This window comes from Salmo salar, chromosome ssa28 (assembly GCF_905237065.1).
Source record: "Salmo salar chromosome ssa28, Ssal_v3.1, whole genome shotgun sequence".
NCBI classification, from domain to species: Eukaryota; Metazoa; Chordata; class Actinopteri; order Salmoniformes; family Salmonidae; genus Salmo; species Salmo salar.
In genome coordinates this window covers 15,253,409-15,281,001 of record NC_059469.1, presented here as the reverse complement: position 1 = coordinate 15,281,001, position 27,593 = coordinate 15,253,409, and the positions used below count along the sequence as shown (strand labels likewise).

The window sequence follows — 27,593 nt, the reverse complement described above, 5'->3', positions numbered from 1 at the left end:
TTCTCGTCTCAATCCGCAGGCGACAGAACATCTTTCAGTTGATCCTCATCATACTCCATGTGTTTCTTCATGTTCCTCTCCTCTTCGTCATTCATCTTTTCTCTCGTGTAGTCATTGCAATGCCGATGTCCAATCAGTGCTGGCCAGAGGAGTTTGGCTTCCAGCTGGGAGGAAGTGGTCCCAGCTACATCCTGTCTGTGGAAGAGGGGAGCAGTGCCTACCTGGCGGGGCTGCAGCCAGGTGACCAGGTGAGAGAGATTCTAGATTCTAAACTAAACCGAAAGGCCTAATCAGTAATTATTTCAATCCTTTATTTAACCATTATTTACCAAGGCAAGACAATTGACAAACATGCATTTAATAGTACTACAGGTATGTTATACTACGATGTTATGATAATAGTGTAATAGTATAAACAGGGATTTATACTGGAAAAGCTGTTTCTCGGTCTCTTCCTTTTACTGTCTCTCTGTGATCAGGTGCTGGAGATCGAGGGCCAGAATGTGTCCACTTTGGGATTCCAGGCTGTCATCGCCATCGCTCAGGCCCAGAGGAACATCCCTCCCAGCATCGGAGTTGTGTCTCGCATCCAGCAGGTCTGAACTCGCTCTGACTGGGACTCACCTGGCACCATCATGTTGTAGCCCAATGTTTGATACTTCTGATTGATTTTAAGTTCCTTTTTCTGTAATTCTGTTTGTGCCTACTGAAAATCTGACTCACTGTATTTCTTATTTTTTGTTTTTTTGTTGTTGTATTTTACCCCCTTTTTCTCCCCAATTCTTTCAATCTTGGCTCATTGCTGCAACTCCCCAACGGGCTCGGGAGGGGCGAAGGTGGAGTCATGCGTCCTCCAAAACATGACCCGCCTAACCGTGCTCCTTAACACCTGCCAGCTTAACCCGGAAGCCAGCCGCACCAATGTGTCAGAGGAAACACCGTTCAACTGGCATCCGGGGTCAGCCCGCAGGCACCCGGCCCGCCACAAGGAGTCGCTAGAGCACGATGAGCCAAGTAAAGGCTCACCGGCCAAACCTTTCCCTAACCCAACCCGACCACGGCCGATTGTGGCACAGCCCGGGATTTGAACCCGGGACCGTAGTAACGCCTCTAGCACTACAGCATACAATGCAGTGCCTTAGACTGCTGTGCCACTCGGGAGCCCCCGACTCACTGTATTTCTGATACCTCATGTAACCTCAGAAATTGTAGGGGCAATCCTGGATTTGCCGTGCTAATTTCATCGGCAAGGCCATACTTTTCAATTCATTGGTGAAAATAAATTCTCTCTATCTTAATATAATACAGTGAAAGTTAAATAAGAATTAAATCTCTGCTTCTCAGATGGACATCACTCCGGGTCCTGACGGTCGTTTCGGCTTCACCATCGTGGGAGACTGCCCCCTCCTGGTGGAGGATTGTTCCCCCTGCTCCCCGGCAGGACGAGGTGGCCTGCGGGCCGGTGACTACGTCATGGAGGTCAACAGGATCCCGGTGAGGCACCACGAGATGGCGGCGGCGCTGATCAAGGCGTCCCAGGGGCGTACGCTGAGGCTAGGGGTGCTGTGTCTGGGGCCCAGACGGAAAATACGCAGCAGTGAGAGTATGGATGAGATACAGCTTGAGGGAGACGGGATGAGGACGGACCGCAAACACAAGGCCCTGGAGTTCAACAGGAAGGTGAGGCTTTCTATTAAACTAACTGTTGTATGAGTTGAAGCTATTCAGGGGAGTATTGATGTCCAGAGAAAACAAATCATTATGCAAGCCTACTGAGCTTACTTCCTTAGTTAGCTAGTTGGATATTTTTTTGTAAAGGTATACCATCTTTCTTTAGGGACTATTATATAGGCCCTTCAACAACAGTTATTGATATCTTTCAGATTGACCAGATTTTGGGGGAGGAGCCTGAGGTGAAGGAGAAGCTGTTTGCAGTGCTGAAGCAGTATGCTGCGGAGAAGAAGGTTGATTGGCTGGCCTCTGTCCTCCCAGACATCCTTACCACTGATGAGCAGCAGACGCTCATCGGCCACATCAGGTACCTACCCTTGAGTCTCTGCTCCCAATGGTTTCATCCATAGAATGTAAATAAAGATAAATACTGTAGACTTAATCTGCAGTTGTGTTCAGTATAGGCTCTTGAGAAAGAGGAGGTAGCCTACCACCTGTACTCCCTGCTGAACATGACTCAGATTATGCCCACATAGATACATTCAAACCTTCCCATTTCGACATATAGACATGCTAGTACAACCCAGATGGGATGCAGCCTCCTAAAATCCCAATTTCGGAGTCCCAATGAAAAGTAATGGTAATCTATGGGGATTATTTTGCGATGGGTGTGTAAACAGGCTTTTCCTTTTGCTCATTTTGCTGGTGGAGGGATTACGGGGAGCTTGCTTAGTGTCAAGCATTGTGAACGTTATCACAAGGCCCCAACTGCTACAGACAGGGCTCCAAAACCAGACGGAGAGCACACGACACCGGTGCCTTGGTCTTGTCTTGAATCGAAATTAAGTTCAGAATCTAAAATTACACCTAGTGTTTTATCTTTATTGCCTGTGGATTAAAATGTGAGGCCAGATTCTCTCTCTGTGCTTTGACACCAACAAGAAGTACCTTGGTCTTGTCTTGATTTAGCTGGAAGAAGTTGTGAGCCATCCAAGTATTTAAATCACAAATACAGTCTAATAATCCGTGGAGCTAAAATCCTCTGGTGATACTGCATTCGGAAAGTATTCAGAGCCCTTGACTTTTTCCACCTTTCGTTATGTTACAGCCTTATTCTAAAATCGATTGAATTGTTTTTTCCCCTCATCAATCTACACACAATATCCCATAAAGACAAAGCAAAAACAAGTTTTTAGAAATTCTTGCAAATGTATAAAAATGGAAAACTGATATCACATTTACATAAGTATTCAGAATCTTGACTCAGTACTTTGTTGAAGCACCTTTTGGCAGCAATTATAGCCTCAAGTCGTATTGGGTATGACGCTACAAACTTGGCACACCTGTATTTGGGGAGTTTCTCCCATTCTTCTCTGCAGATCCTCTCAAGCTCTGTCAGGTTGGATGGGGAGCGTCGCTGCACTGCTATTTTCCGGTCTTTTCAGAGATGTTCGATCGAGTTCAAGCCTGGGCTCTGGCTGGGCCACTCAAGGACATTCAGAGACTTGTCCAGAAGCCACTCCTGCATTGGCTTAGGGTTGTTGTCCTGTTGGAAGATGAACATTCGCCCCAGTCTGAGGTCCTGAGTGCTCTGGAGCAGGTTTTCATCAAGGACCTCTCTGTACTTTTCTCCATTCATCTTTCCCTCAATCTTAGTCTCCAAGTCCCTGCTGCTGAAAAACACCCCCATAGCATGATGCTGTCACCCCCATGCTTCACCGTAGGGATGGTACCAGGTTTGCTCCTGACGTGACGCTTAGCATTCAGGCAAAAAAAGTTCAATCTTGGTTTCATCAGACCAGAGAATCTGGTTTCTCATGGTCTGAGAGTCATTTAGGTGCCTTTTAGCAAACTCCAAGTGGGCTGTCATGTGCCTTCCGTCTGGCCACTCTACCATAAAGGCCTGATTGGTGGAGTGCTGCAGAGATGGTTGTCCTTCTGGAAGGTTCTCGCATCTCCACAGTGGAACTCTGGAGCTCTGTCAGAGTGACCATCAGGTTCTTGGTCACTTCCCTGACCAAGGCCCTTCTCCCCCGATTTCTCAGTTTGGACGAGCGGACAGCTTTAGGAAGCATCTTGGTGGTTCCAAACCTCTTCCATTTAAGAATGATGGAGGCCACTATGTTCTTGGGGACTTTCAAGGCTGCAGAAATGTTTTGGTACCCTTCCCCAGATCTGTGCCTCAACACAATCCTGTCTCGGAGCTCTATGGACAATTCCTTCAACCTCTTGGCTTGGTTTTGCTCTGACATGTACTAACTGTGGGACCTTATATAGACAGGTGTGTGGCTTTCCAAATCATGTCCAATCAATTGAATGTACCACAAGTGGACTCCAATCAAGTTGTAGAAACATCTCAAGGATGATTAATGGAAACAGGATGCACCTGATCTCAATTTCGCGTCTCATAGCAAAGTTTCTAAATACTTAAGTAAATAAGGTATTTCTGTTTTTTTATAAATTAGCAAACACTTCTAAAAACGTGTTTTCGCTTTGTCATTATATAGGGTATTGTGTAGATTAGATGAGGAAAACAAATAATTTAATCAATTTTAGAATAAGACTGTAACATAACAACATTTAGAACTCGAACGAAGAGGCCAACCAAACTCTCCAGTCTGTCCAGAAGGACATCATGATCAACAGTGTTGAATCCAGCACTTAAATCCAAGAGTACAAGGACAGAGAGCTGTTTGGCATCTGTGTTGGCTCTAAGATAATTTACCACTTTAACTAAGGTGATCTCTGTGCTGTGGTGGCCACAACAACCAGATTGGATTTTTTTCAAAAATACAGTTGGCACTTACAAAATGACTTTGCTGCTTGAAAACCAATTTCTCCACAAATGGAAGGTTGGAGATTGTCCGAAAATTGCTAATAGCTAAAGAATCTAGATTACATTTCTTCAGAAGGGGTTTCACCATTGCAGTTTTTAGTGCAGTAGAGAAAGTGCGTGTGAAGAGGGAGTGATTAACAATAGCTTGCACTTCTTCAGATATGCAATTAAAAACTGTTTTGAAGAAGGTGGTGGGGATAGGATCAAGAAGGCAGGTAGAAGGCTTAAGTTGTGATATCACTTTCCTGAGCATGTCTGTGTCAACCAGGGAAAATAAATCCATCGTGCCTTTGCGTGGTAGGCTAGGGCACATATCATCAAACTTCTCATCAGGTCTTGACTGATACCCAGCCTAATGTTGGTTATCTTATCTCTGAAATATGCTGCAAACTCATCACATTAGCCTTTTAAAATGATAAACTTGGATTAGCTAACACAACGTGCCATTGGAACACAGGAGTGATGGTTGCTGATAATGGGCCTCTGTACGCCTATGTATATTCCATAAAATATCTGCCGATTCCAGCTACACTAGTCATTTACAACATTAACAATGTCTACACTGTATTTCTGATCAATTTTATGTAATTTTAATGGACAAAAAATGTGCTTTTCTTTCAAAAACAAGGACATTTCTAAGTGACCCCAAACATTTGAACGTATGTACAGGAAGGCAGAGTAAAGTGACTAGGCATCAGGATAGATAATAATAAAGTCAAATAAAGTTTGTGTATTGTGAATGTATGTGTGTTTGTGTTGTGTCGTAATGCGTGTGTGTGTTATGTCGGTATGCGTGTGTGTGTTATGTGTGTGTATGCATATGTAGTGTATGTGAATGTGTGTGGGTTTTGTGTGGGAGTGTCAATACAGTGTGTGAGAGTGAGTATGTATATGGTGTGTATATATAGTCTGGTGAGTCTGCGTAGGGTCAGTGCAATATAAAGTCAGATCCTATGGGTACCATTAATATGATATATCAGGTAGGTAGTGATGCCTAAAAATGTAGGTCCTGAGTTTTTCCTGAACACATGACCAGACCACAAAAAAAGTCTTAGTGATATGATTAGATACTCATTATAGAAATTGTTATACTGTAAGATACTGTACTATCTACGGTTATAAGGTTGTGTATGAATAATTTAATATTCAAATGCAAAGCTATTTTGTTCAATACAACAGTGATTCCTGATCCCCAGAGGACAGCGAGACTTCTTTCCTTCTTTATTCTCTAAATATAGACTGAGTGGCATTTAACAGGCCATGAAAATGTGTTTGTTTTATTCCACTGAATTCTACTCTCTCCCTCCTCTCCTCCTCTTTCTTTCTTTTTCTCTCTCTCTCTCGCTCTCTCTCTCTTTTTATCGCTAACCCCCCACTCCCCCCCTCTTTGTGTGGATTTTCTGTGATGGATTTTATCTTAATTATTGTGCTTTAAGCTCTTGCTCGTCTGTGGTTGGTGACCGTTCTCCCTTGACAGTTCACTGCTGGCGATGGTTCTTGGATGCACCATGCTGATTCTGTCCCATACCGTTATACTGCATTAAGACTTCAATATTACCATTTTTGAACCTATGCACTTACTCACATTTATTATTTTATAATCCTCATAACGTTCCTTCTGATTCTGAAATATGACAGACTAGTAACAGTAATGAGCTGTTTGGGGTGAGTACTGGTTTTATTGTTGGGTGTTTTTGGCTGTGGTACTTGCGTTTGTCTTGCAGTGGTGTACTGCTGAATGCACACATCTGTTTCAGTACAGGAAGGGACACCGCAGTGTAGTGTGTCAGACTTGCCGTAGGTGGGCAGATAATTATCCTGGTACGGTACTGTACCTGTGTACTTTTACTCTGGGGGGTAGTGTGTGTTGGCTGGCAGCCCATGCTCTTTTTCAGAGACTTGTTTTAATGTTTTCTACCATTTATTGTTGTGCAATGATTTAATGCAGTGGTCTGAATGACTTTTTGCAGAATTGAATTCAGTGTTAACTGTATACTTTCTTGCTTGCGTACTGACTTTCGTCACTTGAATGAGACAACATGAAACATTCTAGGATTTTCTACCAGTGTCACGATCGTCAAAAGGAGTAGACCAAGGTGTAGCGTGGTGAGTGTTCATCTTTATATTTATTTTAAATCAGAACACTTCAACAAAATAATAAACAAATGACAAACGACCGTCACGTCTTGCAGGCTATAACGAGCAGTACAAAAATAACATCCCACAACTCAAGGAGGGAAAAGGGCTGCCTAAGTATGGTTCCCAATCAGAGACAACGATAGGCAACTGCCTCTGATTGGAAACCATACCTGGCCAAAACATAGAAATATAAAGCATAGAATGCCCACCCCACACCCTGACCTAACAAAATAGAGAAATAAACCATCTCTTTCAGGTCAGGGCGTGACAGTACCCCCCCCAAAGGTGCGGACTCCCGGCCGCAAACCTGAACCTATAGGGGAGGGTCCGGGTGGGCATCTATACTTCTATACTCTGGTTCGGGGCATAGCCCCCACACCGCCCGCTGATCCCCCCGCTTCTGTGTTGCCGGAGGAACCAGACCGTGGATCATCGCCGGAGGCTCTGAACTGCCGACTGCCGCTAAAGACTCTGGGCTGCAGGCCGCCGCTGAAGACTCTGGGCTGCAGGCCGCCGCTGAAGACTCTGGGCTGCAGGCCGCCGCTGAAGACTCTGGGCTGCAGGCCGCCGCTGAAGACTCTGGGCTGCAGGCCGCCGCTGAAGACTCTGGGCTGCAGGCCGCCGCTGAAGACTCTGGGCTGCAGACCGCCGCTGAAGACTCTGGGCTGCAGACCGCCTCTGAAGACTCTGGGCTGCGGGCCGTCTCAGGAGGTTCCGGACTGCGGGCCGTCTCAGGAGGCTCCGGACTGGGGAGCGTCGCTGGAGGCTCCGGACCGGGGAGCGTCGCTGGAGGCTCCGGACCGGGAAGCGTCGCTGCAGGCTCCGTGCCATGGATCATCACTACAGGTTCCGCGTCATGGATCATCACTGGAGGCTTTGTGCCATGGATTATCACTGGAGGCTCCGGGCCATGGATTATCACTGGAGGCTTCGTGCCATGGATCATCTCTACAGGCTCCGGGCCATGGATCATCCCTACAGGCTTCGTGCCATGGATCATCACTAGAGGCTTCGGACCACAGATCACCACTGGAGGCTTCCTACGTGGAGCTGGAACCGGTCTCACCGGACTGGGGAGACGCACAGGAGACTGGGTGCGCAGAGCAGGCACAGGGTATACTGGGCCGTGGAGGCACACTGGAGGTCTGGAGCTTAGGGCTTGCTCACCCCGTCCTGGCTGGATGGTTATTTTAGCCCAGCAAGGGCGGAGCGCTGGCACAGGACGAACTGGTTTGTACTGGTGAACGGGGGGGGGGGTACCGTGCGTAGAGCTGGCGCAGGATAACCTGGGCTGAAGAGACGCACTGGAGACCAGGAACGCTGAGCCGGCACACTTCTTCCTGGCTGACGGCCAACTCTAGCACGGCAACGGTGAGGAGCTTGCACCGAGCGCACCAGGCTGTGAGTGCGTACTGGCTACACAGTGCGCATCACCGCATAACACGGTGCTTGCTCAGTCACTCGCTCCCCACGGTAAGCACGGGGAGTTGGCTCAGGTCTCAACCCCGACTTTGCCAATCTCCCCGTGTGCCCCCCCCAATTTTTTTTTTTTGTGCCGCTGCCTCACAGGCTTCCGTTGTTGCCTTGCCTGTCGATCTTGTCACTGTTCCTCCCTTGCTGCTTCCACCTGTTCCCATGGGAGGCGATCCCTTCCGGCCTGGATCTCCTCCCACATCCAAGATCCTTTGCCATCCAGGATGTCCTCCCATGTCCAGTCATCCTGCCCACGCTGCTTGGTCCTTTGGTGGTGGGATCTTCTGTCACGATCGTCAAAAGGAGTAGACCAAGGTGCAGCGTGGTGAGTGTTCATCTTTATATTTATTTTAAATCAGAACACTTCAACAAAATAATAAACAAATGACTGTTACGTCTTGCAGGCTATAACGAGCAGTACAAAAATAACATCCCACAACTCAAGGAGGGAAAAGGGCTGCCTAAGTATGGTTCCCAATCAGAGACAACGATAGGCAGCTGCCTCTGATTGGAAACCATACCTGGCCAAAACATAGAAATATAAAGCATAGAATGCCCACCCCACACCCTGACCTAACAAAATAGAGAAATAAACCGTCTCTCTCAGGTCAGGGCGTGACAACCAGATTATATGATTCATACTTTTTGTCTCTAGCGATTCCTAGAATAAGCGATAACCTAGAACTCATCATGATAAGTGATGGGGCTTTTTTTGTATCTAATCTCTTGTTGTTTTTTCTATAGCTAAAACTGTGGATTATGGAAGCTCCAGACTATTATGTAATTGTAGTCTGTGAAAAAGTTACCCTAAAAATGACTGAATTTAAGGTGCTATTGATCATTTGATTTATTAATCCTGCCATGTTTGATGTATTGGTATATGAGTTATTGCTGCCATATTGATTGTGTTTAAGGAAGCTAAACTAATGTCAACAAAAACAGTCTTCTTTAATGTGGTGGTGCATGCCATAGAAGTGTAATGTACTGTAACTACAAAAGCCCCCTCACACATTTACAGTAAATTACAGCATTACTCCATCTAGCAAATCACTTTACAATTTACATCCACTCTCAACCATTGATCTTCCCTCATAGGTCATCATCACATTGCTCTCCCACTGCAACGCTCCATTTCCAGACAGTTTGTAGTGAATTTGATAGGTGTATTAGAGTAATAAAGGAGGTTTCAGCTGCATAATCACCTCCATTACTGGACGATGCTTTATTGGCCTTAAAAAGCTTCCTAATTCTGGAAGACTCAACAACCCCTTTAAACGGCACTATTTAACTACAAGCAGAATCACATATTATTATTATTATTATTATTATTATTATTATTATTATTATTATATCTATATAGGTAGGCGATGCAGGAAGCATGTGATACAAAGAGTGACAAATTCTGTTTCTAGAGTGCTCCTCTTCTCTGATTGTTTGCATGTCGTGGATAAGTGACGGATCACAGGTGTGTTCAGACAAACCAAGGCTGTCTGATGTTTCTGTTGGTAGCTGAATGGCAAATTGGCAATATAACACAATATTGTTGTGTACTAATGATGTTACTGTAGAGATTTTCTTTGAAGCTCCATAATCACCATTATGATCCAGTACTGTATGTGTTAATGTCAGCGATCCGTTGAAAGTCCAACATGTGGCTCTGATGGCCACTGACCAACGACATAGTGACCCTAATCACTGGTGTTTAAACCACATAATTATCTCCTAAATCCCTCCCCTCAATCTTTAATGTCCACCGGTCATTTAGTGCCTGGCAAGCGACAGTGTGGCAATGCAAAGCAATAAATAGCGACAGTACAGTCTCTCACATCTGGAATAGAAATTAAATGAGGTCTCCCAGTTAGATTTCTATTTGTCATTTCTCCCTTTGGAGACATCCATCCTCCCTTCACCGTCTTAGATAATTATAGAGCACCACTCTACTCTGCTGCAAATGAGGTCACATTGGTTGAAAACTCAATTAGTTCCAAAGATAAGACAGTTTCGACAACTTTTATGATGAGGTGGCTGTTTGAAAAAAGAAAATCTTGTATTGAGCAGTGAAGGCTCAATTGTAGTTGTGGTGGCAGATAAGGTTTTCTTAGAAATACCACTGAATGACACAAGGATGCCAGATAATAATATGGCTAGAGATGTAGAGAGAAAGGGACTCTGTGGGTTGGTGAGAGACCAAGCTAAACGATGCTGCATAAGTACATCACAACAGTAATGAGTGTCCACAAATTGCTTTCGATAGAACAGCAGGTTCTACACGAGTTCCAAATATATCTCCATGTCTGGATAACTCAGTAACGCTGTGGAAGAATCATGGCTAATTAGCAGAACATTCCCCTATGGTGGCTAGAATCCTTATTGTCTCTGAAGAACTTCTCTCTGTGTCCAATTTTCTTGATTTAGCTGTCCAATTTGTTTGAATTTGCATAATTAGCTAGTTCATTTTCACACGTTTCTGCATGTTGCTTCTCTTTCTCTCTCTCTCTCTCTCTCTCTCTCTCTCTCTCTCTCTCTTTCTCTCTGTTCTGTTTGTGTCATATTTTAATTGCGTGGCCAGTTAGTTTGTTTCCCGGAGTTCTCCACTTTATTATAATTTATGTCTCGCCACTCATCGTCACCTGCGCCTCCTGACACTCGCCTGGACTCCATCACCTTCTTGATTATGTTCCCTATATCTGTCACTCTCCTTTGGTTCTTTCCTTGGGTGTTATTGACTCAGTTTCACGTCGGTGTGTTTCGTGTTTATTGTTTTGTTTATTTATAAAAACACTCACTCCCTGAACTTGATTCCCGACTCTCAGCACACTCGTTACATTTATACTGTATGTACTCACACGATCTGTATTGGATGATGTGTTAATTGGGAGCATTTGTTTTAATTCCCATAAACAATTCCATCTGTTTTAATGCAATGTTGTTCATCAGTTTTTTAATTTGCTAACGCATACACACCGTTCCTGTTTAACCAGCTGTCCGCTGCCCTCTGTGTGTGTGTGTGTGTGTGTTGTTTTCATCATCAGCTGTTGCTTTTACATCTGTGTCACAATTGCTGTAATGAACCGTATGTTTTATATCTTCAATTAGCAAACAATTAGTTCTCTGATTAAATAACACCATACCACTGTTCTCTTGGTTATGTTATTAAAGACAGACAAGATGATGGCTTTGATCAGTGTGGTTGTCTACATGATGAGAAGATGATAATCCTTCACCTCATATCATTCTCCCTCTGAGAATCCCACAGTTCCTAGAGATGCTCAGAAAAGCTATTGTTCTGCTCCTCAGATAGATAGGCAGGCAGGCTAGATAGATAGATAGATGACAGCAAGAGAGAGAGCAAGAGAGGGAGAAAGGGAGAGAAAAGTGATAGAGTAATATATTGCTGACTCCCACACCTTTGCTGTTGCTGTGTTGGTATCTCAAGCTGCAGCAGAGTGAATCCACACTGTAGCAAATGACGCCACTGCACAGAGGGCTGAGAGACATCTCTCTCCCTCTTTCTCGCTATCCAACCTTCACTTCTCTTCTTTATCCATGGACTACAGCGACTAAATGGAAGCGTAGCGACTTTTTAGAAGAAGTGCGTTTGTTTTGTTTCTCGTCAATCTATGGATTTCCAAGTATGTTTTATGATGATTCTCTTTCACCAAGTCAACAATGATATGTATTCAACTGCGTGAATTTTCTTCTCCAACCTGGATGCTTGTTTCTCAGTTCTAGCTCTGACCTTTTCCTCTGAATCTCAGATCAGGGCTTTGGTATGAGTGGTGTGGTTTTGGGCACCAGAGTTGATACAGACTACTGAGGTATCTAGTAACACCTTCTGATTCCCGGAGATCTCCGGAGATCTACATAATCTCTGTCTTCATCATCTCTGATTCCTCTGGGCAGAGGTGACAAACTGTTGAGGGGTGACTGCTGAGGTCTACCTGGTGGTAGCCCCCTTGGGTCCAGGGGGAACTCCACCCATCCACCTCTCCACCCCTCCCCCTACTTTCCCTTCCTCTTTACATGGTGGTCCCTCTCTCACCATGTTCACCAGGATCTTCATCCCCAAGAAGCACCGGCAGCGGTTCGACGAGGCCGTTTCCCAGAGCCTGATCCAGAGGATCTGTCGCAGTAAGAGCATCAGCGAGCCGGGCCCGCAGGGCCGTCTGAGACGTAGCCGCAGCGAGGACCACCCCGACCGCCACTACGGCTCCAAACGGGCCAGTTCAGTACCCCGGGACCCTGGGGAGGACGGAGGGGGAAAGGAGAGAGGAGAGAGGGGGTACAGGAAGTCTATGTCGGGCATACATGTGCATCAATCAGGAGCCAATCAGAGGTAAGTATACTGTATGGTGTATTTAGCTATGACTCCCACTCATCTGAGAGAAAGAAGATTTAGAAGATGCTGTTTGTGTGGTTGGAGCTGGAAATAATGGACATATAATGGACTTAAAATTAGTACTGAATGACATTTAAAAAATAAGTGTTCCAATAATATCTGGTTAATTCTGTAAGTGTTTAAATGTGATGTTTGTTGACAGATGATTTGGAAGCACCTGTTGATTAGGGAACAGTCCCTGTTAACCATTAAGTCTGTTTACTCACCTAATATTATAAAGCCACACAACGATTATAGCTTTCAGTGTCCAACCGATAATAACATGGAGGAATTAAGATTATGACTCAGAAAGTCAGTACCATCCAGCAGGCTCAGCTCAAGCCATACAGTAGCTCACTCCATTCCAGTTTTACAGATATACTTTGCAGTAGACTCAAGTCCATGTTTTACCAACAGCTCCCTCCCCTCCCCATGGCCTATATCCTAATGAACAGCATGTTGGAATATGTCCTAATCATCTACCATTATTTATGGTAAACTGCCTTTCGAGGGGTAAGGTTTCAAGCCAATATGGAATAGTGAATAGATCAATATTGAAATCTCCAGTGATGATAGGTTACTTGATTGATTGTTAATTGAATCATCAACATCATGTTTTTAGCTCCTCTTTTGTGCTGCTTCTTGGGTTATGGAATGGTACTGATGTATATAAAGTACAAATGGTAGATGAGGGGAGAGATGAGATCTGTTATCTTCATCTTTTCTAACCCACCAGTTTCTTATCCCCAGTGCTTTGCAGTGCTGAGCCTACCCTCTGTGTCTCTGTACGTATAGCACAGTACAGTACTCTAAAAACCCATTTGAATAGTTTTCATCTGTCCCGTCTTACATAACAAGCATAAAGACAACCAAATAATGAATTTTACCCGTTTCCTCTCCTTCTTCTGCTTTATGGAACTCTGTTTATATCATATGGTGTTGCCTTGAGTAGTTTCCATGGCAACTGTGATATCGCCATCCCAGTCTTTGATGGTAATGCTTCTTTCTGGGAGCTAGGGAACAGAGGCATCACTCTCTGAGCTGGAAATTATACCTGTTATGTGGTATTCCTACTGGACACACTAGCTGCTGTTTATTTTTTACTCATTCACATTCCTTTATTGTTCAAGTTACATAACAATATTCAAGTTACATAGCAGACAGCGTGATGTGGGCATGATAATATGAAATCCCTGTAGAATTGTTATTTACTGTTGAGAATGCTAGGCTATTCTAAACACCCAGTAGTACTTGATAAATACAGTTGAAAGCTGTTGAAAGCCCATTGATAAAGCATCAGTACACAACAAAGGTAGTAATGTAGTTCCTGAAATATTACAACTATAATGTTACAACCATATCTTTTACTACTTCTACTGTAAAAATGTATACAAATGTATGTTCTGACAGAAAATAATACAGACTTTGTAATGTTCCCTCAGCCTCCATGCTCCCCCTAGGACAGTAAGGGTTTACAGAGGGAAGAAGAGTTTTGGGTTCACCCTGAGGGGGCATGCCCCTGTCTGTATCGACTCTGTCATCCCAGGTAAGTTATGACGCACTGCTGATTACACCTCTAGGACAGTAAGGGTTTACAGAGGGAAGAAGAGTTTTGGGTTCACCCTGAGGGGGCATGCCCCTGTCTGTATCGACTCTGTCATCCCAGGTAAGTTATGACGCACTGCTGATTACACCTCTAGGACAGTAAGGGTTTACAGAGGGAAGAAGAGTTTTGGGTTCACCCTGAGGGGGCATGCCCCTGTCTGTATCGACTCTGTCATCCCAGGTAAGTTATGACGCACTGCTGATTACACCTCTAGGACAGTAAGGGTTTACAGAGGGAAGAAGAGTTTTGGGTTCACCCTGAGGGGGCATGCCCCTGTCTGTATCGACTCTGTCATCCCAGGTAAGTTATGACGCACTGCTGATTACACCTCTCTATGTGGTGCGTTGGGTGGATGAAGTTCTATGTTTTGTGTTGGGTAACACTGTATTGTACTGGGCTGGTATCAGGTGGGTGTTGTTGGCTGTTGGGGATGCTGTAGTCAGTAGTGGGGGTTGTTAGATGTTTGGGATGCTGTGATTAGTATTTTTATGTATTTATTTATTTAACCTTTATTTAACTAGGCAAGTCATTGGGATGCCGGGCAAGTGGGATGCTGTGGTCAGTAGTGGAGGTTGTTAGGTGTTGGGGATGCTGTGGTCAGTAGTGGGGGTTGTTAGGTGTTGGGGATGCTGTGGTCAGTAGTGGAGGTTGTTAGGTGTTGGGGATGCTGTGGTCAGTAGTGGGGGTTGTTAGGTGTTGGGGATGCTGTGGTCAGTAGTGGGGGTTGTTAGGTGTTGGGGATGCTGTGGTCAGTAGTGGAGGTTGTTAGGTGTTGGGGATGCTGTGGTCAGTAGTGGAGGTTGTTAGGTGTTGGGGATGCTGTGGTCAGTAGTGGGGGTTGTTAGGTGTTGGGGATGCTGTGGTCAGTAGTGGAGGTTGTTAGGTGTTGGGGATGCTGTGGTCAGTAGTGGAGGTTGTTAGGTGTTGGGGATGCTGTGGTCAGTAGTGGAGGTTGTTAGGTGTTGGGGATGCTGTGGTCAGTAGTGGGGGTTGTTAGGTGTTTGGGATGCTGTGGTCAGCAGTGGAGGTTGTTGTTGGGGTGATCTGATCTAGAGGGGTGTTACCTGAATATACACTATGTTTCAGGAGGTGGAGGCGTGTCTCTGAGTCAATAACTAATCAAATCAAATTGTATTTGTTACGTACACATTGTCCAACATCCACCCACTGTACAATAAGACAGACAGGACAGTCATGCTGGGTCATGCTTTTATTGTTGTATTAGTTTGATTAAGGGCCATTTAAGGGGATAAGAGGAGGATGAATACATGGATGGATGTGGATGTTGCTGTGTGCGGTGATGGAGATGTTGTGCTGTAGTTCTAAATGCGGAGGTTGGGGCAGCAGGTAGCCTAGTGGTTAAGAGTGTTGGGCCAGAAACCAAAAGGTAGCTGGTTCAAATCTCCAAGCCAACTAGTTGAAAAATCTGTTGGTGTGCCCTTGAGCAAGTTACTTAACTCCAATTGCTCTGGATAAGAGTGTCTGCTAAATTACTAAAATGTCAAACGTTGTACCAGAGTATAATAATATGGGGTTTACCGGATGCTCATCTTTGTCAGGGTTGAGGCAGGGAGGAGTGTGTGTGCGTGTGTGTATGATGCCGTCCACCCACTACAGATCTGAGCGGAGACCAGCAGTAAGTTACTCACTGACTCAGGACAGCTGTACATGGAGATGCTGTGGGTGGATGAGATAAGATCGTGATGTACAGGCATCCCCACAGGCATCCATAAGAACGCACTGTCTCATGTCAGAGAGCCTGCATGGCCATGTGGTACTGTACACCTACTTAAGAACGATAGATAATACAATTATGCTAAATTGGTTCCTGAAGGCCCACTGGCATAACCCAATACATCAGACAACACATAGTGCATAAAAACAACAACAGTCAAATACCACGTGCTGATTTGATTAATGAGGCTTTTATAAATGTTATGTTTTTGCATATCATCATGGATTGTTATGTCTTCCCTCCTTTTCTCTCTGATTCTCATCCCCTTGTCTCTCTTCAGACAGCCCTGCTGAAGACTGTGGTCTCAAACCAGGCGACCGCATTCTTTTCCTCAATGGGCTGGACATGAGGTACACAAACCTGTTATGACTTTACTTTACCTTATGATGCACACAAGAGAGTGAGTCAAGCTGAGCTGGTGTGCTTCTGTGTGCACGCACATGCGTGGATGTGTGTGTGTGGAAGGGTATTTGAGAAAATTCTTGTGGGAAGTCCTTTTATGCCCTTTAAACTTACTTATTTTTCCTTTTTATTCTGAATATGAAGAAGTGTAGGAGTGCCCATTAGAACACAGCCTGGCTGGAATCACATTTGCTCAGGAGGGCTCTGTCAATATTTCACCGCCCATAGCACAATATCACCCACAGTATCACCCACAAATACCTCATTATACCACCCTCGTAACCATGTAAACTATGGGTCACATGGGTGAGTAGTAGAGCGCACTACTGAATACAGTAGATAGTAACTCTCTGTATCTTTCAGTGTCTGTAGGAGCTAGTCCAATGACAACATCCTTGCAAGATCGTGTCCACATTGATTTTATTACTGACAGTGACTGTGTGTGTGTGAGTCTTCAGGAGCTGTTCCCATGAGAAGGTGGTGTCCATGCTGCAGGGCAGTGGTGCGATGCCGACCCTGGTGGTGGAAAGCGGCCCCTCTGGTTACTCCCTCCCTGACCAGGGGGACCAGGAGGACACTTCCCCAAGCGTGGCCCCCTCAGTGGCCCCAAGGTCCCGCTCCCCAGTCCCCCTCAGCTCCCTGCAGTGGGTGGCTGAGATCCTCCCCCCCAGCATCAGGGTCCACGGACGCACCTTTAGCCAGCAGCTGGATCACCTGCTCACCGTACAGGAGAGATACACCATCTGCAAGGCCCTGGAGACCTTCTTCCAACACAGGTGTGTGTGTGGGGGGGGGGTTGGTATTAGAGGATGGAGAGGAAGTAGGAGAGGGAAATAAAGGTATTTTATCTCTTTTCAAATGTCAGGAATGATGATTTATTCATTTCAAATGGCTCACAAATCAATAGTAAATATTACATACATTTTATGTTTACCTAACCTAAAGGAGAGTTCCAGAAACATAATCTGACAGTTCCCTACCAAATAACATCCTACCCCTCAATAATCTGCTTGAATCCTAATATGGTGATAGCTAATAACATGCACTAAATGTACATTTTATAATTATATACATTATATAATGGTAAATTTGTCTAATCTAAAGCAATACATGTTATTTTACAGAGTACAGAATCAAAGAGTCACCAAGACAAATTCCCTATCAACATTACTGAATAGCAATAAACCTTTTCGAAAGTAGGCTTTTCTTTTGATACTTTTATTTGAGCATGTTTGAGAAAGTGAACTTGCACACGTTAACAAGCTACCAGGTGCATGGGAAAAAGTATTCTTAATAATAAAAAGAAGAAAAACTCCAGCACACCAGTAGAAGTTGAGTTGTACCTCCCCAATACCCTGATGAAACATTGGTTAAAATATCTATTCAATTAATGGACGAATGAATATTACCAGTGTGCTTGAGTTTTTTATTTATTTTTATTTTTAGCATGTTTTAAAATACTTTTTGTAGCAACAAAAAAGGTCAGATTTCGATTTTTTTTTGTCTGTGCTGTTCAGAAGTATCTAAAATAGTGACTTTTTCATTGTATATGTTCAGGAACGTGGACACCCTGATTGTTGATGTGTTCCCGGTGTTGGACACTCCAGCCAAGCAGGTGATCTGGCAGTTCATCTACCAGCTGCTGACCTACGAGGAGCAGGAACACTGTCAGAGCAAGATCTCACGCTTCCTGGGCTTCAAGACCGCAGGTGGGTTAGCCATTAGCACCATCTCTCTGCCTGCTTGGTTGGGTTTGTTGTGTGTGAGTGAGTTTAGTTACATGTGGGGTCTCTGTCTCGCTATGCTCTCACCGGTTTAGATTTTATGTCATGTTTTGTCTTTCATAGTGGAAGATTGCTTTGCATCTTTACAGGCAAGGCTTTGCAGAGGCAAAAACGTAGACAACGAGATGTTACAATGAAAATAGCTGACAACTAGAGAATATATTTATTGTTCAGTGGGAGTGGGGTGGGATGTTCTTAGATATTTCCTCCTGTCATTCTAATTAATTTGAATTCTTCTCTCTCTTTCTCTGTGTGTGTGCGTGCATGCATGTGTCTGTGTGTGTGTTTGTGTGTGTGTGTGTGCATGTGTGTGTGTGTGTGTGTGTGTGTGTGTGTGTGCGTGTGTGCGTGTGCGTGTGTGTGTGTGTGTGTGTGTGTGTGTGTGTGTGTGTGTGTGTGTGTGTGTGTGTGTGTGTGTATGCAGCAGCAGAGCCTGAGCCAGAGCCAGGTGCAGGACAGGAGCACCACAGGAGGAGCAGCTCAGTGCGTGTGTCAGGCTCCTCCTACAGAGGCACCATACGGGAGAGGAGCTCTGACGACTGCATCATCGGAACACACCTGGGAATGGGTACGAATGTGATCAGCTCAACAACTATTTGTCCTTATCCTTGATTGGAAGGGTTTCCTCTCAACCAGCCACTCCAGGGCTGAGGGTTGACTTGCTGCTTCTAACAGAGAACATCTATCCAAGCCAAGTATTGCATTAAGCCCATCTTTACTCTCATAGGGCCAAATCCTAACTTGAGAAATGCCTACAATAACTTGGAATTTAGCATAAACCTCACATTGACGCCAATGGGAGATTTGTGCAGAAATTCAAGTTACAGGTGTACTGTGTAGTGCACAGTAAATCTCAAGTTAGGATCCAGCCCATAGCTATCAAAATGCACTAGGCCTCTGTCGCTTCTCCATGCTGTTAAGGACATTATGACGCTTCCTGCTGTCTCCTGCTGTCTCCTGCTGTCTCCCCTCCTCTCTGGGCTTGAGAGGAGGTGAATCCTCATGACTGTTTGTCCCTTCATGTGGACGCAGGGATTCATGTGGATGCACCAGGGAGTGGGACACCTGGAGAGAGACAGTGTGGAGACGGCACCTCCTTCCCAGAGTCCCCTGACCTGAATCACGTGGGTATAAAACTGCAACACAATGGTCAGCCATGCAGAGCCAGCGGTGCTAATTATGAGCCATCTATTTATAAAGAGAAATACTTACAGGGCTCTGCTGTACTGCAATGCTTTTACCAGTGCTTTGGGAAACACTTTATCTGGACGTCTGCTCACGAACTGTCTGCAAATAGTATTACATAGTTACAGTATGTTAACGTTTAAAAAAAATACAAATATGACGCATGTTTAGGATTTTTACTCAAGGTTAATAATGGTTAGCAAACTCTCTAGTAATGATTCATAAAGAGTTTATAAGCAGACCTTGTGATAAAGAGTTCCTAGTGCTTTGTGCTAACGGCCTGCTCACGCCCCCTACGACCCGTAGATGTCAGGAGTGTACACAGAGCTGGAGAGTGTGTACACAGAGCTGGAGAGTGTGCATACAGGGAAGAATGCCATGAAGGCCATGCAACAGAGTCACAGTCGTTGCTCTCCACTGACCCTACCAGACTTTGAGGAGCTGGGACAGACTGACGCCTATGGCCAGTCTCCTGCTCGCTCCTCCCTCAGTCAAGGTAGCACAGGTAACACAGACACACACACACACACACACACTCACACACACACACCGTTGACATGGCAACCACTTGAAGCCAATGGTCAGTATATCATAAAGGTTACAACAACATCACCATTAACGTTGTCACTCATGCTCGCTTTAAGGATGACAAATGAGATGATTTAAGATGGAACCCATCTGGTTTAAAGAGACTTCTTTAGAGTAAACAAACAGCTGCCACGTGGGTCAAGTTTTATTTAAACCAAATAAAACGCTGAGTCACAAAGTCCTCTGTTAGATATCTTTGAAAAAATGCAGCGTTTCTTCTCCCCCCCCCCACAGGGAACCGTAAATCAGGTCTGTCTCTGACATGGAAGGAGCCTCTGCCCGACCCTCTGTATGAGTTCTATCATGAGGGAGCCACCCCATCTCCCGGCAGCGTTGACTCCAACCCCTACGTGAGCCTGGAGAGCCCCCCTCCGTCTCCCCAGCACTCTGACGACCCCACCAGCCCCCTGTCCAGACGCAGGAAGCTGTTCACCTTCTCCAGACCCCCCCGGAGCAGGGACACGGACAAGTTCCTGGACGCTCTGAGCGAACAGCTGGGACACCGTGTCACTCTGGTGGATAACTTCCTCCCTGGAGAGAACGATTATGAGGAGGTGAGAGACAGAGACAGTAGATGAAGAGATAGTCACTGTGAGGAGGTGAGAGACAGAGACAGTAGATGAAGAGATAGTAACTGTGAGGAGGTCAGAGACAGAGACAGTAGATGAAGAGATAGTCACTGTGAGAGACAGAGACAGTAGATGAAGAGATAGTAACTGTGAGGAGGTCAGAGACAGAGACAGTAGATGAAGAGATAGTCACTGTGAGGAGGTGAGAGACAGAGACAGTAGATGAAGAGATAGTCACTGTGAGGAGGTGAGAGACAGAGACAGTAGATGAAGAGATAGTAACTGTGAGGAGGTCAGAGACAGAGACAGTAGATGAAGAGATAGTCACTGTGAGGAGGTCAGAGACAGAGACAGTAGATGAAGAGATAGTCACTGTGAGGAGGTGAGAGACAGAGACAGTAGATGAAGAGATAATACTGTGAGGAGGTCAGAGACAGAGACAGTAGATGAAGAGATAGTCACTGTGAGGAGGTCAGAGACAGAGACAGTAGATGAAGAGATAGTCACTGTGAGGAGGTGAGAGACAGAGACAGTAGATGAAGAGATAGTAACTGTGAGGAGGTCAGAGACAGAGACAGTAGATGAAGAGATAGTCACTGTGAGGAGGTGAGAGAGCCAGAGAGTCACAATTAGACAATGTGAGCTCTAAGAGAATTGGTGTGAAATGTTAATGATACCAGATCAAATTCGCCAACAGGCCGTCTGTGCCTACAGTAGTGTCATTGAGTGAAGAAACAGTTATGTACAACAAGTTATTTAAGATTCTACAGTGTAGTAAATTCAATGTTTATGAATAAGATACAGACAGTACAGTATGTGAAGTTGTTATTGCGTCGACAGATACAGTATTTATGGAGTTGGTTTCCATTGTTTCTGAAGAAAAGCGGTGCATATGAATAGGAAATGATTAGATACAATATAGTCGTACAATAAAGGTTAATTATAAGGTGTGTGCAGACTATTCAGGATGTATACAGTGATAAAATGACCATCAGATTATACATTATGTGCGTCTGATTGTAAGGTTTCTGAAAACTGTATAAGGTTATAATATGTAAATCAGATGACATGGTGTGTCTGATTATAAAGTATGAGAATGATGATTATCTGCTGTGTCCAGATGAGTTTCCAGGATGAGCAGGAAGTGAGCTACCTCCCCCGTCAGCTGAGCAGTGCCAGCAGTGAGGACATCAGCAGCAACGATGACGCCACCTCCCTCACCTACTCCTCCGGGTCAGAACACATCCCCATTCCCCCGCCCCCCCAGAGCGCCCCGCCGCCCCCGCCCTTCCCCACCCCCCTACCCCCGCCACCATTCGGCTTCTCCGACCCCCTCCCCATTACCTCGGTCCTCTCTCACTTCTCCCCTGAACATATCCCCCGGGCGCGCATGTCCTTCCAGCCACAGCACCCCATCATCCCCCCTCCCCCGCCCCCTCCACGGACCTTCACGTACAACAGGCCGACCCTACACAAGGTGCTGCCGACCAGGGATGAACTACAGGGCCGTTTCCACCACCAAGCACCCCCGATGACTCTCCCCCTGGCCCCTTGCTACTCTCCCCAGCCCTCTCGCCCCAGGAACCTGCCCCGCCAGGCCAGCCAGCCTCAGCCCCTGACCCAGCCCATCCTGTGTCCCCAGCCCTCCCCTCAGCCCAACAGGCAAAGCCAGCTCGCCCTCCAGAGGCACCACCAGCTTCACCACCAGCCCTACCAGCCCCGGCTGAGCAACCAGCCCTACCAGCCCCAGCTGAGCCACCAGCCCTACCAGCCCCAGCTGAGCCACAGCCTGCCCCCCCAGCCTCCACACCTGTCCCAGCCCCAGAGTCACCCCCCCCAGGCCCCTAACCTGTCCCAGCCCCAGAGTCACCCCCCCCAGGCCCCTCACCTGTCCCAGCCCCAGAGTCACCCCCCCTGGCCCTTCACCTGTCCCAGCCCCAGAGTCACCCCCCCCAGGCCCCTCACCTGTCCCAGCCCCCTCACTCAAAGACCTATGAGACCCCTATCTCAGTGTCAGAGCTCCAGAAACACAAGGTGCCCCCACCGCCCCCTCCACCACTGCCGCCCCCGTGCGACCCGCCTCCACTGCCCAATTCCAGTCCCTGTGCTGGGGACACCAACCACATGAGTGTCAAGAGGCTACGCTGGGAGCAGGTAGAGAACTCTGAGGGGACCATCTGGGGACAGGTACGTGTGGAGTCTATTATATTAACCCTGAACCTGGAATCAGTACTGTTTGTTGTTGTTTTGTTCAGACATGTATCGACAGATACTTTGTCTGCTTTAGCTTGGAGAGGACCCTGACTATGACAAGCTGAGTGACATGGTGAAGTACCTCGATCTAGAGCTGCACTTTGGTACCCAACAGAGTTCCAGTAAGTTCTCTATTATGACCTCTTTTCATCAAACATCTCATAGTGTCATATCATGTATTCATATCACTGTTTCTGTTTTACCAGTTAAACCACCTCTATGATGCCATTTTTTAATATTGTCCTTCTACCGTCATTGTCTCTGATTTGATATGTATGTATTTTAACATGGAGTCCCATTGAAGGTCTCTTTTGCAAGGGAGCCCTGCATATATAATGATTTTATATCATCGCTGTGTTTGAGTACATCACATTCATGATTTCAACATGGCTTGTTTTGTGTTTCATTGTGTAAGTGATTTGCTGATATTCCATGTTGTTGCCTTCACAGTTCACCAAGTTGTCCCATGGTCTACTAAGCTCCTCCATTCACCTGCTCATCAAATCCATTATCCATATGGCACCACCTCCCATCCTATCTCTCCTCTCATTACCCATCCATCTTTAGTGCCTGTTAGTGTTTCCAACCCTGGTGCCTGGAGAGCAGCATCCTTACACTGTGATTAAATGTGTCAGTCTCTCTTCCAGAGCCAGCCTTCCTGCCCGAGAGCTTCAAAAAGAAAGACGTGGTGGAGATTCTGTCTTATAAGAAGGCCTACAACGCCTGTGAGTATGACCATGCTGTAGCCGCCAGGGATCTGAACCTTTATCTCAATGATCTGAACATACCCTCTAAGGCCACGTGGCTCAAACACAAGTTCTCTGATTTCTACAGAAGCAGTTGAATGGTATTGTTATTGTTTTTGATCAATGAAGGCCTGTGACTGTCAATGACTGTTTTGTAGTGTGTTTTCTGTGAACCCCAGGAAGGGTATCAGCTGCTTTTGTAACAGATCCAAATCAAAACAAATAAAGCTAGTCTCCTCCATCACTCCGTTCCCTTCCTCCTCTCCCCAGCCATCCTGATCGCCCACCTGAAGCTATCTCCAGGTGAACTGCGTAAGGTGCTGTTGACAATGACCACAGACAGGCTAGAGCCGGCCCACATCAAGCAGCTGCTGCTGTACGCCCCCGATGACCAGGAGGTCAAACAGTATCAACGCTTCGACCAGGACTCCGCCAAACTCAGCGACCCTGACCAGTTTGTCCTGCAGGTAACCGAGACACTGTTGTCTCAATGTTTCTCAAATGGTGGATTGGGAGCCACTGGTGGTTTCACCCAATGACGTTGTCTAGTCCAGTCAAATCAAATCAAATTTTATTTGTCACATACACATGTTTAGCAGATGTTATTGCGGGTGTAGTGAAAATCTGTCTAGGCTGTGGCTGGAATGTTTAAAAATATCTATTTCAGTATTTTACTGTATATTACAGTAGTAGTTTAACACTGTAGTATGCTACTATACTAGCAATAGCAACAATATTTTTCAAATTGATAATCTGTGTGCCCAGATGCTGATGGTCCCTGAGTATAAGACTCGTCTGCGGAGCCTCCATTTTAAGACAACCCTGCAGGAGAAGGCAGAGGAGATGAAGGCTGGATACGAATGTATCTACAAGGCCTCAGTGGAACTCAGGAGCAGCAAGAAGCTGGCCAAGATCCTCGAGGTAATACAACTACTGTAACTCGCTCCGTGAGAGTGGAATACAGGAGCTTAATGCTTGAGAAATGGCAAACGACTGTTTATTTCATATTCTTTATGGTACCCTGCTGTCAAAATCTAAGGTTATTAAAGAACCAGGAGGATTTAAGACCCAAGATGATTCAGTTAAGAATTGCAATTTTGAAGATTTGTCTGTCTGTAAAATCATATAGGATAAGGTAATAAGAAACAGACTCCGAGGTATGCATGTTTTTATTGTGTTGTGTTACCTGTAAACTGTTTCTAAACCTCTGATTCTGTTGACAGTTTGTTCTGGCAATGGGGAATTACCTGAATAATGGTCAACCCAAGACAAACAAAACCACTGGCTTTAAGATCAACTTTCTCACTGAGGTATAGATGGATGTTCATGCTCTAGCTGACTGTGCTTTAGCCTCATTTGCCTCTATAGCAGTGGTTCTCAAACCAATTCTCAGGGACCCCCAAACGTTTCACAATTTTGTTGTAGCCCTGAACTATCTAGTCAAGGGCTTGATGATTAGTTGACAAGTTGAATCAGGTGTGTTAGCTGTGGAATAGTTATAATACATGGAACGGCTGGGGGTCCCCGAGGAGAGGTTTGAGAACCCCTGCGCTATATTATTTCTGTTGTCTTTGCTTTCTTATGCCAAATCCTATCTCACCTTAATTCTTACAGCTCAGCACCACTAAAACAGTGGATGGTAAATCCACCTTCCTCCACATTCTTGCCAAATCGCTATGCCAACACTTCCCAGAACTGCTGAACTTTGCCAGGGACCTCACAACCGTACCACTCGCAGCCAAAGGTACAGTAAGACGACACCGCACAATGTTCTTTACCTGGCGCCGTCCTTCAGCTGGACTCTGAGGTTCACTAGCAGAATGAATAAGTTCCATTTAGTACATTTACACAGTGCACAATATGTACTAAAAGTCATGTTCTTATCAGTTTCCTGATAATCCCCGGTCGTTTCCTGATCGTTCCTTTTCAACATTCCAATATGCCTTCCAGCAGTTATCGCATAAGACTGAAACACTACAGCAATTACATTATAATGAATGGCATTCACATTAGACCCTTGGATTTGCAAGGGATTTGTCTCATATGAGTCATACTGTATGGTTTTGTATTGAAATGTCTCTGCAGTGAATCAGCGAATCCTGACAGCTGAGCTGGGTGACCTCCACTCCACCATCCAGGACATCAGGACAGCGTGTCAGAGGATCCCTGCCACGGCTGAGGACCACTTCGCTGCCGTCATGAGTGTATCCTTTTATCAACAACAACAAATCCCTTCACAACAGAACGTTTCCCACACACACACATAATCATAGTAGACAGTGTAGTTAGTGTGTGCTACACAGTAACACACTGTAGTAATTAGTAGTAAGTAATTACACTGTAATTGTATATAATTAAGCCATACATAACAGTCATCAGGATGTTACTAGTCAGAATGTTTCACTGTGCTTCAAATGGTCTGACAGTTTGACGGTTTTACCCTTGACCCTGGAGATAAAGGGCTTCCTGGAGAACAGTCACCCTGCGGTTCAGTCTCTGGACTCTCTGCAGCTGAGAGCCATGGACGAGTTCACTAAGGTGGCCTCTTACTTCGGAGAGGACAGCAAAGCCACCTCCACTGAGGCCTTCTTCGCCATTTTCGCTGAGTTTACTTCCAAGTTTGAGGTGAGCCGGTAGCCATAGTGATGCCCTTGATAGGTCTCTGACCGTACAATTTGACAGCATTCAAGTGTGTCTGTGACTCATGCATGATTTTGATTGGTTCATGTTTTCCAGAGAGCACTGAATGAGACCCAGGCTACAGAGAACCCCTGCATCCCTAGAGTGGCCTCTCCCCTGGCCTGGTAAAGACGAGAGACTGGATAACCCTTCTGCTCTCCTCAACCAAAGTGCCAAGACAACACAAAGAAACAGTCACAGCTACTTGGACACAAACAACATGATCTTCAACACTGCGGAATGACCTATGGCCAGGAGTTCTTCCTGACCATGTGATCTGACCAGAAAGAACTCTGAGCCCTAGGGCCCACAGTTGTCCCTGGAAAGGTCAAGTGGTACAAGAAATTAGTAATGAAGATGAATATGTTTAGATAAGAGTATATATTTGATATTGGATTATATGAAATTGAAATTATATTGAAATTGTAAAGCATAGATGTATATGGAAATGACATTTTAGATGGCTGATAGTCAACCGTATAGGAATGTTACCTAGAGCTGAGCACTATTTTTACAGATGGACTTGATCTGAAAAGTGCACAACAACAGAAACTCGTATTCCATTCACACACACTCACTGCCTCTTAGATGATGTGATGATAGAAAGCAGTATTAACCTACCAAGAATCATTACATTGGCATGACAATAGTACTGTGAATTATTATAGAAGCTTTCTGGTGCCAACGTACCCGCAGTCATCCTAACGTTTGGCGTTTCAAAAGTTGCACTTGGCAAGGGAAACAAAAAAAGAATTCCAGACTCCTGCGGGTTTTAAGTGTTTTACAGTATGATGAACCACATGAAATAAGAGGGTTAACCCACTGGGGCTAATATATGGATAGCTGCTTACGGAAAGACATCAATCCATTTTAGCATTGAGTGGTCTAGGCAGCTCTTACTGTCACTGTGGTTGTTATTGATGAACCGTCCATCTCACTGCCATAACTTTATTTTGTATCTTGTTTTAGAACAAATGTTCACTTTTTTCTGATGTTAATTTAAAGCTGTTTTGATGGTATTTCTTTATTACTGTACGTGTTTCTACTTTCCCTCCATAATTCCTTTTTACATTTGAATTTCAGTCAGAGCTGCCATCATGAAAATACAGATGTATTTATTTACAGACCTATCGTACCAGGCTTGCAATTTGTCATCATGTTCAAAAAGACACTGCAGCACATTTAAATATTGCCACTAGTGCAGTACAGTGTTGACAACTGTCTGAAGCATTTGCATGTTTGTATAGGTGTTGTTTTGTGTTATATCTGGATTTGTTTACTTTTATTCTATTCTGACAAATTGGGTCTGAAATGTAGGCCTATTATAACATTTGGTCGATTTAAGTTTATTGTTCATTTATTGAAATGTTCATTTTGTAAAAGTGTCTTTTATATGTTTTCATTGATATTATTGGAGTACTTTGTATAGTTAAAAAAATGTTGACTTTTTATGTTGGCCATATGGTTGCTTCTGGATCAGTTGTATTTGTTATGGATCCGTAAAAAAAAACATGAATGCTTGACAAATAAATCTGCCTGATACACTCGA

At 45.1% G+C, this 27,593-nt stretch overlaps 1 protein-coding gene across 1 annotated transcript; it reads left to right on the top strand.

The window, feature by feature from the left end:
- The first annotated feature begins 19 nt into the window (after positions 1-19).
- On the top strand, positions 20-27,593 carry LOC106589205 (delphilin). The gene is made up of 25 exons (XM_045709981.1): positions 20-248; positions 480-596; positions 1,345-1,680; positions 1,884-2,038; positions 12,174-12,455; positions 13,940-14,043; positions 14,305-14,403; positions 16,119-16,188; positions 16,699-17,016; positions 17,798-17,949; positions 18,449-18,592; positions 19,057-19,148; positions 19,516-19,873; positions 20,032-20,351; positions 21,487-22,308; positions 22,356-22,553; positions 22,654-22,741; positions 23,267-23,344; positions 23,636-23,832; positions 24,131-24,286; positions 24,589-24,675; positions 24,980-25,109; positions 25,451-25,569; positions 25,826-25,990; positions 26,102-27,593. Exons 1-25 carry the CDS (start codon positions 120-122, stop codon positions 26,171-26,173), a joined length of 4,788 nt encoding a protein of 1,595 aa, XP_045565937.1. The 5' UTR covers positions 20-119; the 3' UTR covers positions 26,174-27,593.

Excerpts from the sequence above, each read along its gene's own strand:
- LOC106589205 (XM_045709981.1), top strand. The coding sequence starts at position 120 with ATGCCGATGTCCAATCAGTGCTGGCCAGAGGAGTTTGGCTTCCAGCTG. Across the intron at positions 249-479 it reads GGCTGCAGCCAGGTGACCAG|GTGCTGGAGATCGAGGGCCA; the intron begins GTGAGAGAGATT and ends CTCTGTGATCAG. Across the intron at positions 23,833-24,130 it reads CTGACCAGTTTGTCCTGCAG|ATGCTGATGGTCCCTGAGTA; the intron begins GTAACCGAGACA and ends CTGTGTGCCCAG.